Here is a 19497-nt window from a genome sequence, read left to right on the forward strand (position 1 = left end):
CATCTGTCTTCATGGAAAAGCTCAGCAACATGAAAGCAGAGGGTAGATAAAGAGCTTGCTTTTACCTTTGGTTGCAGGTGGTGATGAGGAATATATTTACATGAACAAAGTGACCATCAATAAGCAGCAGGGTGACCAAGAGAAACAAGACAAAGGTACGGAACTGAAGATTAATGATTGCCTCATATCTAATGGTACAAGAAGGGCATGTATGGTTAGATCCTTCTTTTACTGGAATCAGTGGAGGCCTCTCCCACAGCTCTGAGGGTTGAGGCAGTTGACAGTGTGGAAGGACTGCCATTTTTGTTACATTCCCCTGGAAATTGTGGCCCATGCCAGCACTGTGAGGTTATTCCTGGAAGTAGCCCTTTGGAGGGTGTTATTTTCGGATAAAAACATTGCCTTCTTAGGCTTGCAGCTTCAATGCCTGAAATATTTAAGGAAGCCTTGGTGTTTCTTTTGGCCATGAAACAGGTCACCTCTCCTCTTTGAGACTTCGAAAGCATGTGTCTGACTGACTAGCCCACAGGAGCTGAATTGTCATGACCTAGCAAGGCAAATTCCCAGGGCGCGCAGTCTGAACCCTCGCCATCTGTGCAGGCAGAGCAGCTGCATCTCCTGGGGGATGCTAGAATTCTGCAGTGCACAAGCCAAGAAATTAAACCTGGATAAAACATTCATTTCCAGTGCATATTCTCAGGTTTTGAGTTCGTAAGATGGTGAAGAATGTCATAATTCTTTAAAAATATCCTTTCTCTTTGATATTCATTGCAACTGTTGTTTTTGGTAAATGTATGTCAGTAATAATCTGGTTCTACACGATCTCTTTCATGCACACCTAGTCAGAGGTGGACCCTACCCCAGATTTTCCAATCTAAACAGACTAGACAGGAGAATACATCAGTAGAGCCTGCAGTTGATGTGCTGGTCCTACAATAGTCGGAGTAGTTTCATTCTCAGAGTTGTGTTTGTTTTGGTTTTGTTTTGTTTTTTGTTTTTTAACCACCTGCAGCTGAATTTAGGTTAACTTCAAACACTCTTGCAAATAGAACGTTCTCTCGGGTTACACATGCAGCCCCAGCGTGACCTCTAGGCAGGGCCCTCTAGGTAATGCTGTAATGCTTCATAACAGGATTGCGCAGCCTGTTGGTAGCTCCTGGTGGCTGAGCAATAACGGACATACTCCTTTATATTGGTTCTCAGTCGTGTGGCTAAAACAAGGCTTGCATACTGAAACTCAGGGACAAATTTCAGACAACTTATTTTTAGAGTTGCTTCTCTTATTTCTCTATCAAGGCCACAAGCCTACCCACTCAATCACTCCCTGGGGGACCTATTGCTTCTCTCTTTCTCTCTTTTCAGCAACCTCCCTAGTCCAAATAAAACTTGTGAGTTAAGTGGAAACGCTGAAGTCAGTCACAAATATGCATGGGATCTCAGCTGTAGCTACAGCTGGATGTACAGCCCTGAGCCTGTCTCTGTAACTGGATGGAGAGGTCTGTGTGTGCCTGGTGAGCAGTGGGGTCTGCAGGTTCAGGTTTAGCAGATGGAGAGGGCCGTATTACCCAGTGGTGTTACGGGTTGTGATACAGATCCCCCAGTGATTTTGTAGCCCCCCTCTCACACTCCCTTTCTCCACCGTAGCTCTGTGTACTTTGCTTCTCGTAAATCCTGTGATGGGAACTCATGATGACAGTCTTGTGGCTGAGATCAACTGGACATCTCATTCCCTGAAGGGTTTCTTCACTGCTGTACATGTGCTCTAGCAACACAGGGTGAAATGCTTCCTGAAATGATAATACATCAGTTCCAAAAGTTCCCCCCAAACCTTAAAAATGCTATTATTGCAAAAAAAAAAAAAAAAATTTCACTGCTCACTGTGTCTACTTTGATTCCATCAGTAAGGACACAAGCTGAACAACACAGTTCTTTTGAGATGCCTCTTTATGGCACAGTAGTTGAATTCATTGCAGTCAATGGTGAAGTCACTTACTTGAGAAATATATCAAGTCTCTATGCTGCAAGTCCTTGGGGTTCTTCAGTGAACCAAATGCCTTCTGGAAGTCACCACAGAGGGCTCACAAGGCAGGAGTCTGGGAGGTGGGACAGTCTGTGTGATGTAGGGCTCCTGGTGGCACACACTATGATCCTTTTAGGCTAGATACTGGTAGCGGCTCACTTTGACAAAGAGCAGAGAACACAGTTGAATAACAAAATTAGTGCAGATGTGAATTTTGGCAGTCATTTTGTCCTCTTTTTTTTTTCCTTCCTCTTTCCTTCTCTCCTCTAAACACTCTCCAAATTCCAGGGTTCAGGAAGGCATTTTTGTCAGAAAACACTTGCAAAGTGTTAATGCTTATCTAGGAAAAAATACTTCTTTCCCCCCCTAATCAGGTAATAGTTTTGTGCTATGTGGTGCAGATGTGCATAGCAGCAGAAGAAAGGGATATGTACAACACACATTGTGTAGACTCTTCATACCAAAAACATGCATTAAGTATGAAAAGTCTATCTATTGCTGGGTGCTGGGCACAGCGATAGCTACCCTCTCTAACCTCAGAACAGAAAACCCCAAAACATTGAGCAGGGGGGTTGGACTAGGTGATCTCCAGAGGTCCCTTCCAACCTTGGCCATTCTGTGATTCTGTCATCTCCCAGGGATCTTGTTAGGAAGAAGGCTAAAGGGGTGGTTCTTGCTGTACATAATCCAAAAATCAAAGATCCATCACACCCTGCCCTGCTCCTCAGCTGGAGTGCATGGGCATGGGTCTGTGGAGGTGGGATGTTTTCTAGCAGGGTGAGGACTGAAGCTGTGGTCTCTGTCCTGTGCTGAAACGGTTGGTGGGAGAAGGTTGAACTGTTGGTATAAAAAGCAAACAGCCTTTTGCTTGTGCAGTAAGGTTCAGTGGGATGGTTGCTAGGTGTGTCGGAAAGTCATGAGCAAATGGCCACCACTTGCAAAGGGTTTGGCAGTAGTTAACCCTGCTGCAATAATTTCTCTTCTGCAGAGCTGAGCATGGGAAGTTTTGCGTGCTGCAGAAGGATACACATTGGCCAGACTGTCTCTCTCTGCTAGAGAAGCCCTTTAAAAGTGCCCTGTGTGCACAACTGTGAGTGTGGAGATAATCTTCTCTTAGGGAATAGCCCACTGCGGCTTTAGGAAATCTCAGCCTTGTTTCTGGTCTTTCCAAAAGCAACAATGGCCTCATTTGCTGTTGATGGAAGATGTCTGCCCTGAGAGCGTCTTCTCCCTGGTCCCTTTCAGGGAAGGCCAACCTCCAACAGCAGCCTGTAGATACAACTCTGGCTGTATAGGGTATTTTGGAAGGTGCATCTCCTCATGATGCAAAGAAACACCGTTTAGTAGGGCTGATGATCAGTCTGTGTCCTATACTCACCTGCTTTAATATCAGTTTGAAATTTATAATATACCCAGCAATCCTACTTGCAGGGTGCAAACAGTTACGTTCAGTTGACTTCCGTTGATCCACGGGTCTCTGTGACCTCCTGGCTTACTGAAGTTAGCCAGCACTGGAAGACCAGGAGACCTGCGTCTCAGGGAGCAATCTGTCATGAGAGACATGCTTTAGCTTCTTGTGCCATCAGAACAGGAGCTTGTTGCAGGGGATGGAAGGGCAGAGCTGTCACTGTGGCTTCTGAGTGCCAGACTTGAACAAAGTAATGTGGTTTCCAGCTTCTATTTTTGAAGCCCAGAAATATGCAGCAAAGTTTATGCCAGCACCTTCTGAGCACAGTGGTAGCTGCTATTGGGCATTGCATGGTGCCTTGGCTGTTTCTATGTGTGTATGAGGAATATAGCTGAAGCGTTAGCAGGTGACTAAGGGAGTTAGAGCATCAGCTCAGTGTGGGTTTTGGACCTAACATGCTTAACTTACTGCATTTGTGATACCTGAATATCTTGGCCGAGATTTTGGAAGAAATGGAGCTAAGAAACACCATCTGTAAAAGGGGACTTCTCTACTGCACAGGATAATGCCTTCAAAGTCCTAAATTTTTGGATGGTTTGGTGCCTCATTCCCCCCTCCTCCTGAGCATTGTTGTATTGCACTGTCTCTGAGGTCATGGGATTTGGAAACTTGTCTGAGGCCACCCAGGAATTCTCTGGTGGTGGTGGAAGAGGGACTGAACATAAGCTTTCTGAGCCTTAGATTAACCCTCCAGCCACTGAATCATTCTGCATTCAGCTGCTTGGACAATCTGACTTTCCAGAGCCAGGCTTGGATAGCCTGGAGCAGTTCTGCATCCACACACCCTTTCAGATGTTTGACCTATGCTGCTTCAAGAGCATCTCGTCTTCGGCCAGTAAGTTCACTAGCTATTAAATTACAGTTCTTGGCTGATCTTGATAACTCATTTTGCAGCCCAGTTATGCAGCAACCGTTGCAGTTCACACTGGGAGCTGGGTCGTATTAGCTCCAGTTTTCTGGAAAGGCATGGAGGTGGGTAGAGTTAGTGATTTGTCTGGTCACAACACTAAGTGTCAGAGCTGAGCAAGTGCTGAAGACTTCCAAATACTGTCTGCTTTCTTCCCACTAGGTAACGCTGCTTCTCAAGATCCTTTAAAGTTTCAGCAAGTCAATACTAAGGTTTAATTCTTCAGCTATGGCTTACTTAATGAGATTACAAATTCAACAGACACTTCTTATCATAGGAATCAAATCCACTCCTCCCATTGCAGCATCAGGCAGACTGTGTAAGCAAACGCCTCTGAGGGAGGAACTCCGTCCAGTTTCACTTTTGAAGACCAAGTCACACTTTGCGCTGCATTCAGTGGAGCACTGCTAAACATCATAGGGCATCTCACTTTCAAAAGTGTTTTGGGTGGTGCTGGGAGCATGCCTGCAAGTTAACCACATATAGCACAGAAGTAAGAGGGAGGCATTTAGAACTGCCCAACATTAGTCCGTGTCTTTGCCAGTCATGACATTTGAGGGGTGGAGGCTATTTAAAACATTCTGGGCCTCACAGTTTGCCTTCCAGAAGGAAAAACATGTCCAAAAAATAGAGGCTGGTTCTTTAGCTGGATCTCCTACTGCAACGTTTCTGGATACAGCCTTGAAATGACATGGTTGCTCTGCTGCACTGTCTGTAATTATCACCCTGCTTCCTACTTAAATAGCACCTGCACAGTACTGGGCAGCAAGTGCTTTGCTGGGAAATGCCACATGTCATCGTTATAATTATTTCTGGCTTGCAGCGCTGGATCGGAGAGACTCCTTGACCAATGGAGACTTAGGATTGCATTCATCCCCCCCTCAGAAGAGCCTGCCAGACCTCCCCCCTCCAAAGGTATGTTTTGCAGCTCCCTTCCTTTTCATTACCTAGCCAGTCTGGGAACTTGAAGCTCTGAAGGCTTCGGGGCCTTTTTTCTTCTGTAGTATGCAGTGTGGCTGTTTGGGTGGAGCTCTACATGCTGTATGTATGTATGCGAGGCAAATATTTCTAATGAATGCTTTTTTTTTTTTTAAATCAATTAAGGTCCCTCCAGTGTATGGATTTCCTGGAACATGTCTCTTCCTCCCCCCACCTGTACTTTTTGTGTTTATAAAGGATGTCTATGTGTCTGGTGCAGGCCATGAGGATGGCTGGCAGCCCAGGCAGTGTGACTGTGCTCTGTGGTGCCTGGACATCCAGAAATGCCTGTTGTTCCCAAAGCCTGTGCACAAACGGACGAGAAAGAGCATGTGCAGTGCTTCTGGGAGCCTTGGGATTCCTGTGCATGTGCAAGATAACTGTGCAGAACAGTCTGTATTCCCAACCAGGGAAACCCAGACTTAGTAATACAGTGGTCCAGGCTGAAATAACTAAGATGATTTTCTTTTCAAAGAAACAAATGTGATGTTGGCTCTTCACTGCTGCTTTGGAAGGGTCCCGGAAGTGTAAAAACAGCAGCTGTGTTTTGGCTGCCTAGCATGAACCTACAAGGGCCAGAAATCCTTCGAGCTATAGGGCAGCGAGATGATCCCTGTGCAATGGCAGGTTTTCCCTTACTTGCAGAATATTGAAGTTTGGTCATTAGCAGGGAAGATCAAGGTTGCTTTCAGTTGTAAGCTTCTGGCACTGTCTGCACTTTGAGTGACTGTGCCAGGCATTATGCCTGGTTTCCTCCCCGCAGCCATGTGGATCTGTGAGGAGGAGCCCCCGTCACTGGTCTGGGGAAGGTGTTGGACCTTCAGTCTCTGTCATTCCTCTTCATCGGTCTGCCATGTCCTGGCTGAGTATGGTGCACAGTGGCTGGAGAAGGGCAGCAGGGGGACTGGATTATACGGCATTACAGAGCTTATTTTCCTGCTTGCTTTTAATGCTTTTTGCCTATATGCAGGACCAAATACGTTGCATTCCAGCCCCCCTAAGGCCTGCTGCAAAAAGCTACAAACAAAGTAGCTTTAGGTTTTTCCGTAGGGTACTCATAAATCTAATCAGGGTATAGTTCAACATGATCAGCTTTCAGTGGGATTTTGCTTCTGTGCCAGAAAGCCAGCCTGGATATCCTCAAGAGACACAGGGCAGGATGAGGGGGGATAAGTTACTCTTCAGTAGTTGATTAGACTTGGGAATCACAGTAGTTGGGATTTCTTGATGTAAAAGGAAAGCAAGGTATGAAGTGTCATTAGGAAGAGGTGAGGAGGAGAAAGGGATGGTGTATTCAGGAGCCTTCCAGGACAGCCTGTTCCTCTCCTGGGAAGGCAGACTCGGAGGTGAGGCCCCAGGAGTACTCTACAGAAGGGGCTGGGTGGCTCAGTTGGTGTTCACTAGAGGTGCTGGCTAAATGAAGAAGTAGGGCTGGACTAACGCAGCAGCGCCCCAGGTGCAGCGCAGTTGTCTGCAGGGAGCTGTTCCAGCTCCCAGAGAGGCTCCTGCCCACGCAGCGGAGTTGGAAATGCAGAGCTGGAGCAGGAGTCGCCTGGGAGAAGTGGTGGGAGCATGAATTGCTGTTTTGTGTTGGGTTTCTCAAAGCCTGAGGAGGGTGATGGGCTGTGGCAGGGAGGTGGGCAGAAGGGAACGCAGTGCGGGCTATCAGAGCAGCCCCTGCAAGCGGAGAAATGTGCCTGGCTACCAGCGAGCAGACGCAGCTCTCGTCGGGCGGCCAGCACGGGGAGCCGAGCCGCTGCAGCTGCGTTGCCGAGGCAGGCACCGTTGGCTCTCGCTGTGGGAAACTGCGAGGCAGCGTCTCCTGCTCATTCAGTGGAACGAACACAGGAATGCACCACAGGCAAGCACAGCGCAGGCCTGGGAAAGATGGCAGCCTCCTGCCTCTCCTAGGTGCATCCCAACTTCTCCTTGATCAAGCCCGGGACAAGGATACCCCCGTGCCACAACTCTCACCTCACTCTGCTGGCTCAAACCAAGCACCAAAGTGCGTGCCCTTGCAAGGGAAGGGAAGGAATAGTGTCACTAACAGCCCTGCCCTGTTGTTCTGCAGATACCAGTGACCTCAATGGGATGAGGATGATACCAGCATAATGGTTGCTTTATCTTCTTACTGGTGTCATCCTAATTAAATTCAATCTGTGCCTCAAAGAGAAGCCAATCCTTGGACGAGCAGAGTTATGCGAGCACAAAAGCATGGTGCTCTTCCAGGGCACGTTCATGTGCTGCTTGTCTGCCTTAAACTTGCATGGCCTCTGCTGGATTTCAGAGAGCCAGCTCATCCAGATGGATGAGGAGCGTGCAAAGGAGTGACTGAGTATGAAATGCATGGAAGGAGCAGGGAGAGAGCTGACCCTGCCACGCAACACAGCAGAGTGTCAGTGCTTGCCAGGCCCCAGGATATCTCCAGTATATCTGCTTCTGCAAGCTGTGCTGGAGCCAGGTGTCAAGGTGGCTGCTGCTTTTGTGTGGCAGCCTCTTCCCCAGCCCAACATGTGGCTGATGCTGAACTTTGAAAACAAAACTCACAGCAAAATCAGAAAATTAAAAACACTTCCTTCAAACGCTGCCCTGGGAAGGGGAGCGCCTGAGTGAGTTAGACTATTAAAACACTGCAGTGATTGTTTTCTTGGGGAGACATCAAGCAACCCAGGGCGTGAAGAGTCTTCTCCAAATACTGCAACTCTTAGATGACCCCCTGTTCCAGGAGTCGGTCCCCCTTAGGATACCTGACCTGCTGATGTTTCTTAGCCTCCCCTGAGAGCTCCTGTTCTGAAAATCTGGCCACAAGAGTGCTGGGTATCATGGGATGGCTCTAACACACCTGTTATCTCTTCAATATGGCAATCAGGAAGTCAAACAAGGGGACTGGAAGAAAACAGTCCTGGGTGACAGATAAGAAGCTTAGCTAAGTCATTCCTCTGCTCCCAGGCAATCTGCCTATACTGGGAACTACCTTTTCCCCACCACTGACCACTGGAACTAACTTCATTTGAATAAAACAATCAAATATCTGCTAACTGTGAGTATCTGAGGAATTTTAGCAATCTGTTGGCAGCAAAGATATCTAAGTACTCTGATGTACTTAAATGTTTCAAGGAGTGTGGCTGGGGAGAGCTTTAATGTGCTCCCAATTAGCCTGTGAAAACTGAGGCCGTGGGGAAATGAATCTTCCCTGTCCATCTTTGCTGCTCCAGGTTCAGGCAGGATCAGTGTCCAGTCTGTGGGGAAGAGAGAGTGCAAATCCTTACACAGAAGCAGCAGGAGGTGAGAAGAGGACCTGAAAAATGTGTATATTTTAACTCTATGGAGTTTTCTGTTGCTCAGCAATGTTAAGGCTGTAAAAGGTTTTTGAAGGGTTCTGTGATGTGGTATTTCAGTTGCTGGCAACTGGGCCTGTGCTCCGGTAGAACACAGTTAGTTTCTTCAGTCTTTGATTTAAACAAATGTTAGCCAGGCGTGCTCAAAGGTGAACCACGGGGTTAGACTGAGGCCTTCCAGCCAGCCGGGGGTGAAGGACAGTGCAGTGTCATGGTGCCTTGGAAACAGTGGCTGCCAGTAAAAACCCCAGGAGTATGACTTTATTATTTTAAGTGTCTGTGTGTGTGTGCGAGACACAGAGATAGAGAATATTAAACAAGTGGAAGATGCCATCTTGCGAGGAATGGAAACCATGTCATTGGGATTTAGGCTTTTGTCATTGGAATTTTCAGTCAGAAGAGTCAATGACTGGAGAGTGCTGTTCTTCTAAAGGCTCTGAGTGTAATGGAGTGAGACCAGTGAAACTTGGTCTTCTGAAACGTATCCTACTAAGTCCTCAGACCTAGGCTGGGGAGGTTGCTCACCTCATAAAGAGGAGAAACTGCGTTAAGTCTGCGTGAGACGGAGGTGTTTGGGCCCATGGGACTATCAGGTAGTTATAGCGGGTGGCCTGCCTGGATCTCAGTGTTTCTGAATTTCTTTGGTTTTTATCCCAGAGCTGCCTTTAAACAATGAGTCCCTCAGGCTATGGCTCAGACCTTGGTGTCCTTTCATTCTCCTGTAGCCCTGACAGCTCTGCTTGCTCTGCTGCTTTCCACAGCCGTCCACTGGAAAGTCGCATAGCATGGACGCGGGACTCCCTGGATCATTCTCCTGCAGCTGACGCAGTATTTGTTTGCATGCTCTGTTGTGCCATAATGTAAGAGGCAAATGTTCTGTGAGGACCACGCTGGGTTAGATAACGCAGCACATACGCTTTGACCTAAGTGAGAGACAAAAGAAGTCCACGCCTTTAGGGAAAGAGAAGAGAAAAAAATAACTTCTGGGGCAGCTGAGGCGCAGTCCCACCTAGTCCCTGTTGGTTTCCATTGTCTGTAGGAAACAAAACAGAGCAGCCCCTTCCCCCCACCCCTTCCCTGATACTTGTTGGACAATGTCAAAAAAAACACAACATTTCTTTGTGTAGGCAATTTGTTTATGGCTGTGATACAATGTGAGCTGGCTGCACACGTGAGGCTACCGCAGATGGCAATTACAGACAGATTCCCTGGCCAGGAAAGGGGTTTAGTAAAGCTTTGGAGTGGCTGCATTTGTTTTTGTTTCTTAACACATTAGGGTAAGTTCTTAAGCCTTTTAAGTGTTTGGAGGAAGTGTTTTCTGAAAATGTGTCCTACGTGGCTCTGGAGAGCAAGCTGAAAGTCTGCTCACAGCATCTGGCAGTCCCATGCAGAAAGGAGTTTTCATGCAAGACGCTTGTAGTTTGCAAGTTTGGCAGAGCCACCTGCAGCTCGCGGATGGAGGAGCAAAGGGGTGCGCGATTTTAGCCGGAGCTGTGTTCGAGGTGTGCTCAGGGTATCTAAGTCCCATGGGCTCAGCCTGCATCCCCCTTCACGGGCAGTTATTGACCAGAAAATCTTTTCCGTCAAAACTTCCTTTCTGCATCTGGTAGGGCAGCAATACCTTTTGGTGGCAACATGCTGGGCAGGAGGCACAGCTTTGAACCTGCATTTGATTGTGCTGACATTGAACCTGCAAAGGGACTACTGCTGCCTTAAACTGCTCCATATTTCGGTGATGCTGTTGCCCAACTGACCCCTCTTCTCCAGAGCACCAGGAGCAACTGTGGAGGTAGCCAGGAAGGAGCATGCAAGCTCCGTTACCTTCAAAGGGTTTATGCGAATCTTGATCAGAATCCAGTTCAAGCAACTGTGAGCCGGATCGTACAGTTATTTGATGAATGAGGGAATGATTTTAACTGGGTGATGAGAGGGTAATCTCACTGAGGAATGGGGGGGACAGTACAGTCAGGTAGTGATGGGTGAGACATGATGCCACCACATAGTTTGGGAACAGCATAATCTGTGGACTCGTCCTACTGTGATTTCTGATTCCACTGTCTCACATTTGAGGGCCATGTGAATTATTTGAAAAGTAAAAGGGTTGTTTCTTAGCTTCCCCTTTTTTTCTTGCGTGCTGGTATTTCTAAAGGATCAAGGCACTGGTTTTCCTGCCAGCCCTTGCTTGTGTTTAGGGAGGGGTTTGGCAGGCACCGCAGGGATTTTCCAGCACTTGGACTCTTTTCAAAGACTTATTTTCCATCAGTGTTGTTTATCTATTTCCTTCATTTTTTGCTCACAGCACAATTAAAGAATCCTAATATAGTTCCTAAAACAGAGATTTTAGCTGCTGGTTTGCTGTTAGCCAGGGTCTCCGAGATAGAGCCAGTGATTGCTCACCTATATCTCCATAGTGTAGAACATTGTCCCCAGTTAAGCTGAGTCGTTTAGGAGGGATCTGTAGGGCAGAAAGACCTCCGCTTTCATGGCAAGGCCCATGGGCTAGAATTGCTGCTTACTGGGAAATATCCAAGTTGATCCTCCAAGGGTTTTCAGAAAAAATAAAGAAAATAATAATTATGGCACAATTATATGGAAACTGCGAAGCTCCTTTATACTTAAACTACCTGCATATTGGAAACCCTTACTGGTCTAGTACTCGTTAGTCTTTCTACCCTTACATCTCAACCTGTTCACATAAAAAACCCTGGTGTGCGCATCTAAAATGTCTCATCTGCTAAGATGCATCTTGGTGCTTAAAAAAAAAAAAAAGCCCTGTTGTTTTCAAGCATCTGTCTTTGCCTAAAATCACACTTCTCTTATTTATTTGCTCTGCAGATTCCTGAAATAAAACAGCCTTTGGTCCCCAAGATCGAATCCCCAGAAGGGTATTATGAAGAGGCTGAGCCATATGACGTCTCTGTAAATGGTATATCACAGCTAACTGTCTGGAGGGTTTTGCCTGGAAGAGAAAACTTGAGGCTTAGGAGAACCAGTAAACAAAAGTGCAATTCCTATAGCTTGTGTGACAAGTTTATTTACTAATGTTGGTCATATTAATGTTACAGATCTAATGTTTGAAAGAAAAGGCTAATGAATCACTCAAAGTTTTAAGCTTCCTGCACAAATTAGTAGTATGTCTGGGTCAACACATCATCACTGTAAAATATTACAAGCAATTGTGGATTCTTTTTGCCTTAATGTTTTTCTAGAAGATAGGCTTTAGTCAAATGCAAGAGTATTTAGGATTTTTCTATTTAGAAGTAATTGGTGAAACTGTGGTGACTTGCATTTATGTGCAGCTGGTCTAATGGTCCCTTTGGGGCTCAAAATCTATGAATCTGTTGATCTGTTAGACTTAAGAGCAGTTTTTATAACTGATTATTTAAAACAACTACGTCTCTTTTGGTAGTTTATTAACCATCTGTAAACTGGTTTTAGAAGCCACACTTCACATAAGGGGACAGCGTGCATGCTGTTACACTCCTTCTGTACACACTTGCTCATCGCCCTATGTCTGCACCTGCCAGTCATGTCTCTAGCAGCATCACTAACTTCTGTCACCTATGTATTCCCCATCCTCTTCAGGAGATTAGTGCATGTGGGTTGAGTTCACAGGTGCTCGCTCTTAAAGCTCTGTTCATGCATCCTTCTTCTGTTCAATACACCTTATGAGAGATTATCGCTCTCTGATCCGATAGCAGAGCTGACCTTGTTATCACTGTATAATCCGTTTGAGTGCAAATGAGAAAGATTAGATCACGCTGCTAGAAAAGTAGATCCCTGCCCATCAGCCTTGTCCGCAGCAGAGCAGGGTGCCTTCATGTGCACAGCGCAGGGGCAGATCGGAGTAGGGAGGCAGGCAGAGAACGGAGAGTTGAGGAGGAAGCTGGGTCTGGACTCTTGGCTCTTGTATCTGAGCTATTCAAAGTGAAGCTGAGTTCTCTCTTACCCCAGTGGGCAACGCTGGGCTTTAAAGCTCCTTAACAGAAAAGCACTGGTGCTACCACTGCTAGAAATCACATGGAGTTTTTAAATTTACCTTAATACCATTACTACAGCATATGTACCTTGCACACAGGGGCAGCTTGTAGCTCAGCGTAGGCCACTCTCCTTGTGAAGGCTTAGGAGTTATAGTGCTAAGCAAAAAAAGAGCAGCGTAGAAATAACTTCACTTTCCTGAACCCCATCCCGTTTTGGCTGCCGCTAAATTACAGCTGTGAACAGGAAGACTGCTGCTGGCTTGGATGAGAAAAGGTGGAGACTCGTTGTGGCCAGGGTGAAACATGCTAGTTGGTGCAGAGAAGAGGTCAGGCTGGAGCTTGCTGCCCTCTACGTCTGCCAGGTGTAGTGCCAGCTTGGTTTTGTCAAAAGGGTCTGGGTTGTTTTACTGAGGTGGATGTGGAGCAAGGCTGTGACTAGCAGCGGGGTGGGCGAGGCTGAAGCCTTCCTGCAGCCAGAGCAGCATGTGTTGTTGCAGCCTCACTCTCTGGGATTTTCCGGTTGCCTGTAATATAAGATAAATTGACTTTTTTTTTTTTTCCCTCTGCTGCATGTTGGAAAGAGAATAATACAACTAAGCTAAGAACTGTGGCAGCTCCATACTCATATTTTATTGAAAGCCTTGACTGGCAGGAGCAATAAACTGGAGCCCAGCTTAAACCTCTGTTTTTTCTTGGTAACCTGCTGCTCAGAGATGCATATATATCTACCATTCGCTGAAATTCAGACCAGTTAGATGCCTAAGGAACTGAGAGATCAGAGCCCCACGAGTGTGATAGAAAAAGCCCAAATGACAGGAACACTGTCAAAATGAGGTAATTTTGGGTGCTGACGGTGCAGTCTGTGGCTGCTGTTAATAGTTTTTTGAGCAGCTGGCTTAGTGTTTTACAAGTATAAACGTGCAGTGTGATGCTACTTATCATGAGTAAAAGTGCTGTAAGCTGACCCTACAGTCCCCTTGGCACAGTGTTAATAGGAGTCTTAGACAGAGTCATCCCCTTTGCTCTGCATCTGCTGCTGACTGTATTTTGAATGGGGTTATTCTGATAAAGCCAAACTGTGATGAGTAGGACCCAGGAGCAGAATCTGGGAGCTCATAGGAAGGAAAGCATCAGGGAACAGTCTGTGCTGGTGCTTTGTTCCCCCTGGTTTTAGAGCCCTTTGCTAGCGTATCTCAGGCCCCATATGGCTGTCCGCAAGAGGATCCTCCTCTCATTTACCACGAAAGGGGCAGAATCTCAATGCTGCTCCCTATTCACCAACTGGAAACAGTGAGAGCTACCTGTGTCCAGGGTGGAAACAAATTCCAGATTGAAATGAGAGCCCTGTTATATCTGGCTGCTGCTCTGGACTGTGTTTTAAGGCTTAGTTAAATAAAATCCTGTGATTTCCAAACCCGATTTTTCCTGTCCAGTGAATGCCAGGCACCACTGGGTGCTAGGTGCAGCCCTGAACCGTAAAAAGAGATACGAGCCTCTAAAGTAAACAGAGATGGAAACATGCAAGTTCAGACAATCCCTCACTGCTAAAGTGTGTGGTGTCTTTACCCTCCTATTAAATGCTAAATCACAGGTCCCTTCTGCAGGTCCCAGTGGGTTCCTCCTTCCGCACAAAACCACCTTGCGTATTGTCATGCAGACTCCTTTTACGGTGATTTGTGCAAGAAGGAAGAAGGCATTTTGTTGCTAAGAGTCTCTGTGTTTTTTGGGGTAAACTCATGTTTGTAGTGGTTCATTGGGGTGAATGGAAAAAAGGACTAGGCAAGGACAGATCCACAGTGATGTGAGAGGAGTAGGCAGAGAGGAGTGCGGGGGGGACAGGCAGTGGTATTTTTGACTCAAGAAATAGGAGCTCAAATCCCATGGCACATGGGTCAAACCTCTAGGTCTTGGTTTTGCCCATTTGCCATTGGTTTAACAAGAACAAAACTGGAATCTCTGTCCTTCCCCCTTACCTTATTAGGTGATAATAGCACCCCTTGCCTGCCTTACGCAGTGATGCTTTTTGCTACTAACCGCTTTGAGATCTTAGCGTGACTGATGCTGCTAAAGGACGTTTCCTAATACGTATGGATTTGCCCAGACGCTTTCTAGCCAAATATGCTAAAATATGACTCTGCTAACCACCCAAGCCCTCTTTGCTCCCCTCCGCATCTCCCTGCCCTTGTAAGCTGAGTCAGAAAGAAGCAGGCGGTCTGGGGAGCTGCTCTTGGTGTTTCTAACAGAGTTGCAGTGCGAGCCTTGGAAGACCCCCCTGTATCTCCAAACAAATGGGTGTAGTAGAATTAAACAAAAATAGGAACATTAGTAAAATTAGTGAACGCGCTGCCAAGAAAGGACATCAAAGCAACCCTCCAGATGGGCTGAGGAGATAGAAGAGTCGTACAGTGCCAGAGGTGGGACTGCAAAACAGTGTAACAAACCATGGTTGAATTAATTAAAATGAACCAGGGCAGGCAAGACTGTTGGGTCTTGGGGTCCTTCTTTCATCATCAGGATTCCCACCTCTCCACTGAGGATGCCTCTGCCTTTTATTTTCCAGCTTCAGCAATCCTGCTGCTTCCCTTTCCTCCTGGGCTGAAACGTGTTAGACGGTTATCATTCTTTTCCTGTGCTACATTTGCATAATTGAAAGGGTGTGATAAGAAACAGTGAAAATGCAAGGGGCAACGTGACTGCCGACTGAACAGTAATTATTCCAACTGACAAAGTTCATCTGCTCTGTCTGCTCTGTCTGATTTTAATTACGACGATCTTTTTTTTTTTTTTTTTTTTTTTAAGAAACTGCCTTGTTCAAAGGGACTGGTTGAAAATGTCTCTTGGTCCCTCATCACTGTTTGAAGTTTCATTGTACAGCGTGCTCCCTTCATTGACACAGGGGATGGGGCAGTCTCACCGACAGAGATCGGGAACGTGGGCCTGAGCAAGACTGACTCACTTGTTCTTCATATTTGTTTATCTGTGGCTTTCTCTCTTTGTCTCCCTTTCTCTTTGCTTTTGATTGTGCAGGTCTTTTTGGTAGGCTTGCTGCGGCTGGACCAAGGCCAGGGTTGCAGGTTACTGAGGGCGTTATTTATGCCACAATAACGATGGGTATGGCGTATTTTCAAAACCTGACGTGCCTTTTTTTGTTTTTTGTTGTTTTTTTTTTTAACCTGAATTTTAGCAAAGATGGTCAGGTGCCTCCCACTGGCATTGTCCACTGTGTGCATGGAGGTTAACCACCTCTCCCCTCTGTCTGTCCTTGCTGCATATACACAGGGCAACTATTATTCTTTGTTTTGTTTCCCCATGTTCAGGACAACAATGAAGAAAACTTTTTTAGCCTTTATTTCCCCGTTTAGTGACTGATGCAGAGCTGATGCGTGGTAGCGTTAGCTGTATCGGCAAGCAATGGTTCAGTGAGCGTTGTAGATGCTTTGCAGAGGTAGAGGAAGCTCTGACCTACGGGATTGTTGTAATTTCCTGCATGACTATTGATTAACTTTCTCGGCAGCCCGTGGGAAGACCAAACAGGAAAGCAGCATGGTGGATCTAGATAAGGGCATCCCAGAACATGTCTGAAAGCCTCCTGGGTGTTTTTCTTTCAAAACCCTGTCTGGTTCCCAAATAGTTTGCAAGTGTCATTTTGCAGTGCTGACAATCTGGAAATCTCAATAACTCTAAACACTTTGAGAGGTGCAAGAGACTCTTTTCAGAAGCAGTCTAGGGAAACGGAGAGGGAGTGAGCCTGCATGTGGAGGGAGTCAGAGGATTCCCATATCCATGTAACAGGAGACTCGAGGAGAAACACATTCTGGTTTTGCAAAATGTGTCATCAGAGCATCTCTGCACTGTGTTGGTATCTGACCTTCTGCCTTACGGAGGCTGCCACTAATGTCCTGCAAAGAGAGGACAAAGCTCTGGTCTTAGCTGAAAATGCTGGTAGGTTACAATGAAGGTCTTGTATTGAAGCATCCAAGTTATATGACTCAGGATGGAGTGAGCTCTGGTAGCGGACATCTAATGAGAGTGATTTCTCAAGCCACGTGAGCAAGGTTTACCCTCACTTGCCAGCTATACAGCCCGGAAAATGCCTTCCTATCATAAGGCTGGACTAGCGTCCCCGGGCCAGTAACACCTCCAGCTCTTTAAGTATAGATCTCCTGAGGCAGTTGTGGTTTATGCACAAAAATCGCAGCCAAGGCCCCTGCTGTCAGCATGGAAGAAATGTGTTACCTCCCCGAGAGAAAGGTGGCAGCCTGAGGCCTAGGGCCTAGGTGAGGGGCACCGGAGATGCGCAGAAGGGGCAGAAGGGCAGTTAGCGATAGCCCCATGTTGATAAGGAGGGAGGTTTTAGGAGATAAGGTGCACTTAGACATCTTTGCTGCTGCTGCGTAGAGAAGGGTCTCTAGCAAGGCAGAGGCCCGGCTCCTTGATACTCCTAGGGATGAGGGACCTTGTCGCTTTTACTCCAGCTGATCTTCTGCTCCTGTGGACATGGTCTGCATATTGATAACGCATTGCCGGGGGAACATTTTCCCATAAAAGATGGACTGCCTGATGTGTTGAGGGTAGGGGCATGGTGAGAGTAGTATGCTGTAAAGGGCATTTTCAGAGCCTTTAGATGGGGATATTTGCTCTTTAATAAGTTTGTTTAATTTGTGCATCTTTGTGCTGATCACTGGAAGGCTGTTATTGTGTGAGATTTTACTGGAAGAGATGGCATAAGGCTGTAGCTTTGTTACTGCATCTCAGTTACTTTTATTTTAAGAACAGAAAAACTTAAGACTTGCTCTTCAGTGAAGCTCCTAATGCTTTTTGCTTTTTTCTAACTTTTTTATCTTTTTATTTTGCATCAATCTGATAATATTACTTTTGTGCAGATATTAAGTTCTGATGAGAACCACTCCAAAGCCCTTTGCTGTCCATTAGATTCTGAGTAGAGAGATCTGTTAGCCCAGAAGGGGAAAGTGGAATGACATCTCAAATACAATAGATCATTGCTTGTTGCATGGCCTTGCAAATATAATTTTTACTTCTGACATTCAGAGGACAAGGGCTGATTGTAGCTTGCAATTGCCTTAAAAATTTTGAGTATTTAGCTTGAAGTGGAAAGTAGAAAAAGCATCTTGGGGGGGAGAAAAGCAGCAAACATCAGAAAATGTCTAAGGGAATGTTCTTAAACTTGTGATTGACCAGGAAGTGTCTGTTGAATATTTGCTAATTGAGACTATTAGGCACAAAACATTGCAATGAAATTAATATTGGACCAGAAAGGAAAAAAGTTTATGAGGATTATTCTCCTATCGATTATCCTTCTGTAGGAAATCTTCAAAAGACACATCCTTGCACTAGGGGCTTTTGCATGTGTGAGCATGGCCGAGGCAAGCAATAGGCCCAGAATTAGCCTAGAAATGTATTTAGTGATAAAGATTTGCTTTTGTTGTAGAAGATGGTGAAGCTGTTAGTAGCTCATATGAATCTTATGATGAAGAAGAGAGCGGCAAAGGCAAGTCAGCAACCCATCAGTGGCCATCCACTGAAGCTACCATTGAGCTGATGAAGGACGCCCGCATCTGTGCATTCCTGTGGAGAAAAAAGTGGCTGGGACAATGGGCAAAACAGCTGTGTGTTATCAAGGACACCAGGTTGCTGGTGGGTAAATTCTCCATTTTCTGCCTGAAACAACCTATTTTCTTGAGCTGGAGAGGGAAGTGGCACCTCAGGCCACATTAATTAGCTGCCAAAACAAAGTACCTTTAGAAGTAAGACTTCAAAAACCGTCAAAGGAACTTGGGAGACTCAGATCCATTTTCTGAAGTGATGCGTGTATGGGGCTGCTGAGGGACAAGGGACACAGGGGCACGTCTGTGGCCAAACTTCCAAGGTGTTTGGGTGCATAGAGATTCTATCTGGAAAAACTTTCTCACGGGCTTAAGCAGAAGGGATACTTAACCCACAGGCTAACCGCTTTCATGACCTATAGCAGTATGTGTGAGAGGTGCTTAAGACTATATATGTATGTATGTGTACATGCATATACAGATGACCTGTGTGTAGTCTGTGTAGCTAGAAGACATTGCAACCTTATAGGACCTAAGCTGCCTTGTGTTCGGTGCACTTAATGCATGTGGTTGCATTGACTGCTTCTAGTGGTGAGTTCATACCAGCAAGAAAAAGGAAAGCCTTCTGTTCAATCTCTTATCTGAATTCTCTTCTTCCTTTCTCAGTGCTACAAGAGCTCCAAAGACCACAGCCCTCAGCTCGATGTGAACTTGCTGGGCTGCACTGTCATTCACAAGGAAAAGCAAGTGAGGAAGAAAGAGCACAAGCTGAAGATCATCCCCATGAATGCTGACGTCATTGTACTGGGGCTGCAGAGTAAAGACCAGGCAGAGCAGTGGCTCAGGGTCAGTGGAGCCCTCTGGGCTTGTGCTGTTTGTGGTCCCCTGCTTTGCCCTAGCTGGGGCTATGTGGTGTAAGGGCCTAGCTAAGCAGGTGTTGGTGGAAGGGACAAGCGAGTGTTGCTGGTCCAAGTGCTGTATGGCCATGTCATGATGGTGCTGTGCCAGAGGCTGTAAGAATTTGTGAAGGAAGGGGACACGTGGCCTAGCTAAAGCAGTAACTCTGCCTGTGCACAGTACAGCAGTAACTCAACTGTGCTGTTTTTGGACGGGAGCAGGCTCCAGTGTGACTGGCTCAGACCACAGGCAGTACAAGCTGGTATCTGTATTAACCTGTCTGTGTCGATGAACCTCAAGCTAGTTCTTGAAGCTTTAGTATGTGAGGAAGGTAACAAAGAACAC

The 19497-nt window shown here is 46.3% G+C and overlaps 1 protein-coding gene across 4 annotated transcripts in view; it reads left to right on the forward strand.

Annotated features, from left to right (window-relative positions):
* AFAP1L2 (actin filament associated protein 1 like 2) overlaps positions 1–19497 on the forward strand; it is an 84455-nt gene that overhangs the window by 49286 nt on the left and 15672 nt on the right. The window contains exons 3-8 of one of the 4 annotated variants that reach the window (XM_068951651.1): positions 78–155; positions 5219–5310; positions 11547–11637; positions 15719–15802; positions 18141–18346; positions 18922–19101. In XM_068951651.1, the coding sequence (XP_068807752.1) occupies positions 78–155; positions 5219–5310; positions 11547–11637; positions 15719–15802; positions 18141–18346; positions 18922–19101 (731 nt within the window). The remainder of the gene's footprint in view (positions 1–77; positions 156–5218; positions 5311–11546; positions 11638–15718; positions 15803–18140; positions 18347–18921; positions 19102–19497) is intronic. The other 3 variants (XM_068951653.1, XM_068951654.1, XM_068951655.1) reach the window with 3 other exon arrangements.

The sequence above is a fragment of the Struthio camelus genome, chromosome 7 (assembly GCF_040807025.1).
Source record: "Struthio camelus isolate bStrCam1 chromosome 7, bStrCam1.hap1, whole genome shotgun sequence".
Taxonomy (NCBI): Eukaryota; Metazoa; Chordata; class Aves; order Struthioniformes; family Struthionidae; genus Struthio; species Struthio camelus.